The sequence below is a fragment of the Syngnathus scovelli genome, chromosome 1 (assembly GCF_024217435.2).
Source record: "Syngnathus scovelli strain Florida chromosome 1, RoL_Ssco_1.2, whole genome shotgun sequence".
NCBI lineage: Eukaryota > Metazoa > Chordata > Actinopteri > Syngnathiformes > Syngnathidae > Syngnathus > Syngnathus scovelli.
Window position 1 is genome coordinate 12,077,434 of NC_090847.1, and position 10,469 is coordinate 12,087,902.

At 44.7% G+C, this 10,469-nt stretch overlaps 1 protein-coding gene across 2 annotated transcripts; it reads left to right on the forward strand.

Annotated features, from left to right (window-relative positions):
• The first annotated feature begins 933 nt into the window (after positions 1-933).
• On the forward strand, positions 934-7,460 carry si:ch73-233f7.1 (uncharacterized protein LOC100537710 homolog). Of its 2 annotated transcripts, none has more exons than XM_049748539.2 (4): positions 934-3,699; positions 6,061-6,119; positions 6,216-6,364; positions 6,658-7,460. In XM_049748539.2, the coding sequence occupies exons 1-4, from the start codon at positions 1,189-1,191 to the stop codon at positions 6,966-6,968; spliced, it is 3,030 nt and encodes a 1,009-aa protein (XP_049604496.1). In that variant the 5' UTR covers positions 934-1,188; the 3' UTR covers positions 6,969-7,460. The 2 variants fall into 2 exon arrangements, with proteins under 2 accessions (XP_049604496.1, XP_049604497.1); XM_049748540.2 differs by having other exon boundaries at positions 6,216-6,343.
• Positions 7,461-10,469: the final 3,009 nt, after the last annotated feature.

Below are 10,469 nucleotides of genomic sequence, written 5' to 3' on the forward strand. Positions count from 1 at the left end.
CCACTCGTGTCTGTGTTGATTCACAAAGGCGTCCTTTTGCTTTGCCCCTCACTTGGTCTCTGTGGTTCAGTGCTTCCCGAACTGACCAGCATTATCGGATCCCTGCAAATGTGTACTCCAGTTTTCTTCTTCTTCTTTGTACTGTTCTGAACAACATTAACCTCATGTACAAAGTATAAACACATCACTAATGAATTATCTAATCCCAACAATAATACCTGATTAGGGACATAAATATGATTACATCTTCATGGTGTGGCTTTTATGTTGATTATGTTGATACATGTCCATGCCTGCTTATGTGAATTAAAATCTTGTAATGCGCATTTGTAGCGCATGGAGTATTATAGCCCACCTCCTCCTCACTGTCACTTTCATTACATCCAAAACGAAGCTCAGACATGTAGACATAATTATGATTAAGGGCCGATATCCTTTGTAATCGTTTGGCGTGTTTGGGCTGGAAAGGCCTTCATTGATGAAAGAGAGTGTGGAAGGAATTATGCGATATCAGGAATGGGATCCTCGTCCATTCAATGCGTCAAGTGTCATTCTTGGACAATTTCCTTCTCACAAATAGCCTGAAAAACACACCACGACACCCACAACACAATTTGCCCTCCTTAATCCAAATCTGGCTCTGACGTCTGGTGTCAGATTTACGCCTTCTCGTCTCTTTAATAGGCCACTGGAAGTGACACGAGGGTGGGAAATGGTTAAACGTCGACAGTAATTATAGTCGTATCCTCTGCACCCGCCAATACGGAGCACTAAGGAGCTCCAAGCACCTCCACCCGCTTTCTCCCTCGCTCAGTGCTCACCGCCTCTCTCTCTCTCTCTCTCTCTCTCTCTCTCTCTCTCTCTCTCTCTCTCTCTCTCTCTCTCTCTCTCTCTCTCTCTTCCCTCTCTGTCGCGCACACCTCCCAGCCGGCTCCTCCGGGTGTCTAATACAGTGGAAAATCAAAGTGTGAGCCTTCCCAGTTCGCACACCTCCTGAGTCGCGCATGGAGCACAGTGGAAGGAGAGACAGGTGGTCTATCTTTCCTCACACAATCTAGTCACTTGTAAATATGCCACAGAGTTGCATACGATGACCACGCTGGATTTTTTGGGCTGTTTTTTTTAAATAGTGAATATGCGTATTTTCTATTATGTCCAGCAGAGGTGACTTTTACGCAAGGCTCTAAAATGGATCAAAGGCTCTCCAGATGCAGCTGGGTGCCGATGACAGGGCTTGTTATCTCTCTGCTTCTGTGCGCCTGTGTGGTGGACTTGGTGCTGGCTCAAATTCGCTACTCCATCCCCGAGGAGCTGGAGCACGGAGCCTTCGTAGGCAACATTGCGGAGGACCTGGGCTTGGATGTGGCCAAGTTGTCCGCGCGTCGCTTCCGAATCGTGTCAGGGGCCAAGAAGCAATATTTAGAGGTGAACTTGGAGAACGGAATTTTGTTTGTGAATGAAAAAATAGACAGAGAGGAGCTTTGTGAGCGCAGCCCCAGCTGTTTTTTACATCTGCAAGTTGTCATCGAAAATCCTTTAGAACTCTACAGAGTGGAAGTGGAGATTTTAGACGTGAATGACAACTCCCCCAGTTTCCCTTGGAGCGAATTTAACATAGACATTACGGAGTCGGCTGCGCCCGGCTCCTGCTTTCCGTTAGAGAGCGCGCAAGACTTGGACGTGGGCACTAATTCTCTGCGCTCCTACCAACTTGGCGCAAACGAACACTTCATTCTCAACATCCAGACGCGCAACGACGGAAGCAAGTTTGCGGAGCTGGTGCTGGACAACCCTTTGGATCGGGAGCGGCAGAAAAAGCACGAGATGGTTCTGACAGCTTTTGACGGGGGGTCACCCGAACGCTCCGGAACCGCTTTGATCACCATCACGGTGCTCGACGCGAACGACAACGTCCCCGTGTTCGACCGCTCCGTGTACCGGGCACGACTAGTGGAAAATGCGCCGAGGGGGACGCTCGTGCTGAAGCTGAACGCCACCGATTTGGACGAGGGCTCGAACGGGGAGGTGACGTACGCCTTTAGCGGACACGCGCCTCTCAAAGTGCGCGAGTTGTTCAGCGTGGATCCGTACACGGGAGAGATCCGCGTAAAGGGTGTTGTGGACTACGAGAAAGCGAACGTGTACGAGCTGTACGTGCAAGCGAGGGACAGGGGACCCTCGGCCGTGGCCGTACACAGCAAAGTGCTGATCGACATCGTGGATGTGAACGACAACACCCCCGAAGTAATCCTCACGTCCGTGTCCACGCCCGTGCAGGAGGACGCACCGCCGGGCACCGTTATCGCCGTTATCAGTGTCATGGATCGGGACTCGGGGGAAAACGGCAACGTGGACTGTCAAATCCCCAACAACGTCCCCTTTCAGCTGCACTCCTCTTTTAAAAACTATTACACACTGGTGACAAGTGAGGTTTTGGACAGGGAAGTGGTGTCCGAGTACAACATCACACTCACGGCGCGTGATTTGGGCTCCCCGTCGCTTTCCACGAGGAAAACTATCGTGGTACAAGTATCTGACATTAATGACAACCCCCCACGATTTTCACAGCCGTCCTATACTGTTTATGTGACCGAGAATAACGCCCCGGGCGCTTCCATTTGCACCGTGACTGCCTTCGACCCCGATTCCAACCAAAACGCCTATCTGTCTTATTCTATTCTCGAGGGTCAAATTCAGGGCATGCCCGTGTCCACGTACGTGTCCATTAACTCAGATAATGGCAACATTTACGCACTGCGCTCCTTTGATTACGAGCAACTTCGAAACTTTCATATTCTCGTGCAAGCGCAGGACGCAGGTTTTCCACCGCTGGCCAACAACGTGACTGTTAATGTTTTTGTTTTGGACCAGAATGACAACGCGCCGATTATTGTGTCCCCACTGCCCAAAAACGGCACCGTTGCCACGGAGGTGGTGCCCCGCTCTGTTGATGCCGGTTATCTGGTCACCAAAGTAACAGCGCTGGACGCAGACGCGGGGCAAAACTCGCGGCTGTCCTATCAGGTGATGCAAGCGACAGACCCGGGGCTGTTCAGCGTGGCGCTGTACACGGGAGAAATTAGGAGCATTCGTCGACTGGTGGACAAAGACGCTTCCAGACACAGACTGGTTATACTGGTGAAAGACAACGGGCAGCCTCCTCTCTCCGCCACCGTCTCCGTTGTCCTGACGGTGGTGGACGGCATCCCCGAGTCCTTATCCGACCACGGAGACCTCACGCTCAGCCCCCAGCCCCCCTCTAACCTCGCCCTCTACTTGATCGTCTCACTCAGTACCATATCTTTTATCTTCCTCGTGGCCATCATCGTCCTGGCTGCGGTCAAGTGCTACAAAGACCGGGAGACCCTGAGTGGCTACAATCTGCCCCCCTTCGCGTGCTGCTGCTGCGGCGGCTTTCAGCCCGAGCCTCCCCCGGAGGTGTTCAAAAAATCCAACCTCAACCTGCAGATTTCCTCCACAGCGAATAAGGTGCCCACCAACTGCATGGAAGTGAACGGAAGCAGCAGCCTGACACAGCCTTATTGTTATAAAGTGTGCTTGAGCCCAGAATCGTCCAAAAGTGACTTCATGTTTTTGAAGCCGTGCAGCCCGACCAGCACGCCGCGCAACAACGAGGCCAAGAGCGCGGAACATTCGTGGGGCGCGTCTGTCAACAACGGAGCGACCACCCCTAATGAGGTATGCAAAAAAATACACATTCAAAGGTTAAATCACAAAGGTCACATTCATCCCTTTTATCACGGATTGTTGGACGATTCTGCGTATGTAGTATGTATTTGTTGTAGCACATTGTACGGCTCTGTGATGATTTGCACGCGGAAATGAAATGAAAAGATGCCTGCAGATTAGCTTTTAATTGACATGTTAATGCTCCATGAAGCATAATTATGCTGCGTGTGCACATGGAGAATTAAGTGAAATGTGGAAGGAAGTCGACATTTGCACATAGGCTCGGGGCATGAAATCATGATTAATTTCACGAAAACATATAAATCATGTTAATGCCTCCTCCATCAGCGCCACTGCTCTGGAGTAGCTATAAGGGAGGAGGGAGGTGGGCAGACTAAATTGCTCCCTGCACAACAGAGTGTGAACAACAAGTCAAGGGTAATGGACAAGGTGAATGACAGTTTAGACTCATTTGTCCAAGGTTCCGTTCATTTTAGTGCAGGCAAGGCGTTGACGTCTAACAATTTATATAGGACAAATTTCCCTTCTGGCCATCCCTCAAGGGCACCATGGACAGAACCATTATATTCAACACAATGTGGCGTATTCGCGATGGGAGGGCTGTCCATTATTGATGAAAAATGGCAAATGTTCTGTTTTTTTGAGAGGACACGAGGGAAGGATGGGAGGGTGCGGTGGAGTGGGGTGGGGTGGTTTGGGGGGTGCGCAAGGACGACTGGACTGAGACGTGGCCCGCCTGTAGATGGGTCCCTGCGATGTCCTCTAGGTGCAAGGAGAGACTAAGATGTGAAGTCATATTTATCAGCGGGGGAGGGAGAGGATAAGCCTGTGGGTTGGAGGGGGGTTTGGTGGGGAGGCGGGGGTGCACAAGGAGAGGGGGAATTAAAGGAGGCAGGAGTGTTTTCTAATTCTAGCAGACGGGGCAATAGACCGTTAATGTACGTGCATGCGTGCGTGCGTGCGTATGTGTGTGGAGTGTTGTGTGTGTGTGTGTGCGTGTGTGCGTGTGTGTGCGTGTGTGTGTGTGTGTGTGTGTGTGTGTGTGTGTGTGTGTGTGTGTGTGTGTGTGTGTGTGTGTGTGTGTGTGTGTGTGTGTGTGTGTGTGACACCAAACTCCACCAGGCAGACAGACAAATGTCATTTCGGTCACGGGCACACTACTTTTGGCCACAGGAAGGGGTGGTGGTGGGGAAAGAGGGTTGGGTCGATGAGGTCACGGGGGGTTATTACGCAGGTCCTTTAGGAGAGTGTGTCCCTCTTTAATCGTTAATTGGGCCCTGAATTCACCCATCACACACATGCTCTGGAACCCACAGACACAACCCCAAGAGAGGGAGAGAGAGAGAGAGAGAGAGAGAGAGAGAGAGAGAGAGAGAGAGAGAGAGAGAGAGAGAGCGAGAGAGCGAGAGAGAGAGAGAGAGGTCAGAGTACACATCATCCAATGACAAACTCTACTGACAGGATGAGGCACGCACACGTTGAAGGCTTGCATGGAGTGAAGCGAATTAGGCAGATGGATGGCGTGCATGAGCTTTTTGTAACGACCTCAAGTTACTCAGGCTGTCAAATATTCATTTAAAGTGCATGCAGAAATAATGAAGAAAAAGAATGACAATTTTCTTCATTTTGTCATTAGGGAGCTTTCTCTTTAATGATTTCTATCGAGTTCTGTTTCCACGCTTAGAATACAGATAATAATAATAGTATTCAATTATTATTATCTCGACAGCAAGATGTGTGTGTGTATATATTTAAATGAAAGAAAAATGCAACCTCAGTTCAGAAAAAAAGCCATTTCTAGCAGATAGCCACAGGAGGGCAGCATATATATATATATATACGTATGTGGTGCACTGAGGACCGGTTGCGATCCAATCAGGGCATATAAAGACAACCTGTTCACATGGCCACTTTGCACCTACACTACAGAAAATTTTGAATTCATGCATTGTTTTAAAATAGGAAGATGCCATGATACTATATAAAAAAAAAAAAAAAAAACACGCAAGCAGAAGAAAAAGAAAGAAAGCATACCCTGGTATGTAATCTAAGCATACTATACCTACTGCTACCCGAATTATGTTAGCTAATACAAATCTAAAATTTCACTTTGTAATTGATCCATACTGTATCACACACCTGCTCGAATGAGTTCAAGGCAAGTACTGAATAAAAAAATCTGCCCTTACGAAATAATACAGTTCAGTTTTGATTGAAATAGTCAGAGAGGTTATACATTTAATTTAATTTCTTACAAACTTCATCATATACTCCAAAGTTAAAAACAAAAAGTATGTAAATGAGATTCATAATTGACATGACAACACGGTATCTTCTTTGTTTTTGCAGCTGAAGCAGCCAAACACAGACTGGACTCTCACAAAGAACCAGAACTCCTCCATCAAAAGGTAACACTTCTGACCAGAAAACTTCATCTGGTGATGTGTCTGGCCATGTACAAGATCAACAAGCCAACAGTGACCGGATTTCCATTTTCTCTCTAGTTACAATTCCATTAATATGGATGGAACTCTAATGCGTAAGGCCATGCATGCCGACCCAGAAAACTACGTCACGTCCATGGCTCCTGGACAGTACTGGACTTGGGGCACTCATATGAGAGGCACAAAGGGTACGACAAGACAACCTGAACGTGAGGGGAATAAATCTTATTGTGCACATTTTTAATTCACATTATTAGGTATCTCTATCAAAATCTAAGATGACACCTGGTTCTAAAAATGTTTTCATACTGTATTGCTAAATGAGAATACTTTAATTAATTTGTCAAGCTGAGTTGAGCATTATTTTTGTAACTCATTGCTGCAACTCTTGTATTGTATCCCATGAGTGTGTATATTAAACTAGATACTGTAGTACATCCTGACTTATGCAAATTAACTAAAGAATGGTTCATAATCCCTTCCCTCATATCTTCTCCCGCAGACTATAAAATGTCTCCATCACCCAGCGGCGTTACCTCCCGGCCCTGGACTCCTCGGTGCACCCCTCCGCCCCAGCAGCAGCAACCTACCAACCCCCCACACCCTCACCCACACCCGCACCCGCCGCCTGACTACCATCACAACGTGTACATTCCCGGGACGCCATCAGGCTTTTGCACCCTGAGGCCTGTGGCACAGCGTAGCGACTTGGACGTCCATAACTCCTTCTCCACCTTTGGCAAGAAGCGGCGCCTCCAGATGTCCCCCCAGGGAGAGGCTGCTATGATCAATAACGATCTGTACAATGACTGACGTCCCACTGACTGCCTGAGTGGATGGTTTGAGTGATGGATAACCTGAGATGAGGATCATTTGTTACATAAATTAATGAACACTTGGCTTGTGAGTAGCTTAATAAGTGAGCTAAATGGGAGGTCGGTACAAGGAGAAATAATGAAACCTGGAGGGAAGTGAATTTTTGTGGTTATTTATGTGACAATGTTTCTCAATGTATTTTTTTATTACTATTATTATTGCTATTAATTTTTAGACAATCAAACCAGAGGTGGAGATGTGACTTTCAAACTCTATGATAAGCATCAGTAGGCAATTGTTTTGCACATCTTTAAGTATGAAATCATATTGTTGGGTTAGAATATAGAAAGTGCGTGTTTTTTTTTTTGTTCGTCTGCTAACGTGAAAAACGTCATGCCGTACTGTATACGCAGGCAAAAAAGATGGGGAACACTCCTCACACATGTATTGTAAATACATTATTGGAAATAAAGTATTTTTTGCATTACATTTCTTTACCAAGTGTCTATAAAACAAAGAGAGTGCATCGTTGTTACCCAGGCTCAAGTTGGCAAATACTAAGTATGTGGTACATGCATACAGATGTAAGTTTTCTTCATCCAGATTTAATTTGCTTGAGTCAATTATTTTCAGGGTGAGAAGGGTACAGCTTTTACAGTCTTTTTTGCCTTGCAAGCCATTTTCCACCTAAATGAATAAACACAGTAAAATGCTAACATATGCTAATTGGAGCACTTGCATTTCCATTTGCCCGTAGAGGATGGTGCGAGTTCATTTACTGAACAAACAAAAACTCCTCTCTCGAAAATATCACTTTAATTAAGAGCACGACCACACACGTACGAGTGTCGGGGGAGCGGGTCGACTCGACTGCTCCAAATGCCACACCTGGATGGGAGCTCGGGGGCCCAGAGCTTCTTTCTCTTCCTTCGCCATGCCCTTTTGCTTGTTAATTCTTTGGGAAATTGTTCAGAAGATTACAGATGGCTACTGGCCAGGAACAAAGCTGGTTTAATTAGGTCGTTGTTTGGCTCAGACTGAGAATAATCTCATTAATAAGGAAAAGGGGGTCCGTAGAGAACAGTGGAGGGAGCAGGGCCACCTTCTCTGGGGTAAGGTGATCCAGAAGGGGCACCGTTTATAGGTCAGATAGGATGAAGTGAAATACATTGAGCTCCAGTAGAGTTTAGGCATCAAGAAATGACTTTTATCTTGCAATTTGTTGCTCTACTTGATCTATTTCTTGAATCACATATTTTCGTTTTAATGAAATATGACAGGAATTATGAAAAGTAAAACAATTACATATGCATTTATTGTTTTGTAATGTAAATTCTAAAATCCACTTCCCTGGTCTTTATCCTATTGGTCAAGAAAGCTGTCCATTGCTGTGGTGCTGAAGTTTGACCGAGTGGTCGTTTTTTTCTTGACACGCTGTGCCTCAGCTCGACCACCAGAGGGCGAATGTGTTCAACATTCAATGAAGTGCAAGTGAGACGAACTGACAAGCGAGTTCACCTATCAAACACGCATTAAGATAATTAAAACATGTCAGAAATGAAATTTGTTAAGATAGAAAAGATAGAAATCAAGTAGAATCCACATTTGGAGACGGTGGCAGAGGCAAGGACACTGAAAAAACTGTTGGACATTATAGGCAATGTCAGTCACCCTCTGCACTCTGTCATCACTAATCGGAGGAGCCGGATCAGTGGGAGACTGCTCCTCCCCAATTGTAGGACAAGCAGACTGAAGAACTCCTTTGTCCCCCAAGCCATCAAGCTATTCAACTCCTCACTGGGGAGGAGGTGACATGGACATGAACAGGGACATATTCTGTACACATTCTTCACGTCAATATACAATGCGCAATATTATGGCAACTACTGTGTAGTGTTTTTACCTCCCTCGATTTTCTTGCCTAGTTTATCTTTTGGCCTCTTTCACATTTCATTGCTATCTCTTGCACTGTGTGTATTTCGGCATCTTCTGTATATCTTGATCTCTTGTGTTTTTCTTGTGTATCTTGTATTTTACTGCTACTGGACACAGAATTTCCCTGAAAGAGTAATCCCAAGGGATTAATAAAGTTGAGTCTAAGTCTAAGTCTAAGTCTAAGTCATATGTGCAGCACTTTTAACTGTAAGTGTTCACTCTCAGTCTAAATCCAAGAGGTATAATATTATATCTAAAATATATATTTTAGATATAAAGTATAAACTTGGGGAGTACAGGATTAGAGGACAAAGTTGCTTTACATTATTTTCACGTTGGTAAATGCACTTGTACTTGTACAGTACACAAAACACAACATCAAAAGGTAGCCTACAGTACAGACAGCAGATGGCGCAGTAGAGCAAGATTCTCACACTACTGTATAGCAGTTTCACCTTTCACAAGAAATCGCGAGAAATTAACAGATAAAGTCCAAATAGTTGTATTTATGTGAATTAATAAATGGGGATTTAATGGGGTCAATGGGATAGTTTATAAAACACACCACGAGTGTGTGTGTGTGTGTGTGTGTGTTGTTTTTCCATTGACACAATTCTAAAAAATGTCACACATTTTACCCGTAGTATCAATTTATTGTAAAAAATAAAAATAACAATAAAATAAAAAATCAAGGATTACTTTCATGCAGTCCTGATTTTTATTCATCCATTTTCCACACCGTTTATCCAGTTTAGGGTCATGTGGGGTGCTGGAGCATATCCCAGTTGACAAAAGTAGACTATAACCTGAACTGGCAGCCAGGCACAGGCACCTATAAACATGATGAACTATTTCAACCTGCATGCAATAATTCAACCCATGCTGCCCACACACAAGTCAGTCATCAGGGATTCAATCCATTATTTTGGCTGCTAAATCAACTTTTATCCCATACTTGGAAATAGTCAACTGAAGGAGGGGGGGGGCATCTATAACAAAATCACCATTAATTATTAACAGCATAAATTAATAACAGAATTAACAGCAAATAGTCAGCAGGGTTGTGTGTAATATATTTTTTAATTTTAATTTGTAGTTCATAAAAAAACATAAAACAATAACAACAATTTATCAAAGTATGAATTTACTAAGCCAATGATAAAACTGCATGAAAACAACCATAACTTATGCAAAAATGAAAAGAAAGGCCATGGACAAACAGGGACAGTGGCATATAGTGGATATAAAAAGTCTACACACCCCTATTCAAATTTCTGGTTTTTCTGATGTTGAAAAAAATATATCAAAACGTTTTATTCCTATTACCACAACCTATAACAACATAATTACATTATTGTTGTAATATTTGGGAGGGAGGAAGTAAATAAATAAATTCAGATGTAAAGAAAGCTGGGATTTGCATACCATCAGTGTTAGCCATTCACCTCCAAACTCAGGTTAAATGGGAGTCGGCACACACCTGTCACCAATTGAAGTGCCTTAGATTAAGCCCCGATGAAGTTTAAATGGTCTTGTTGGCTTTTGTTCACAATTTATTTTCTA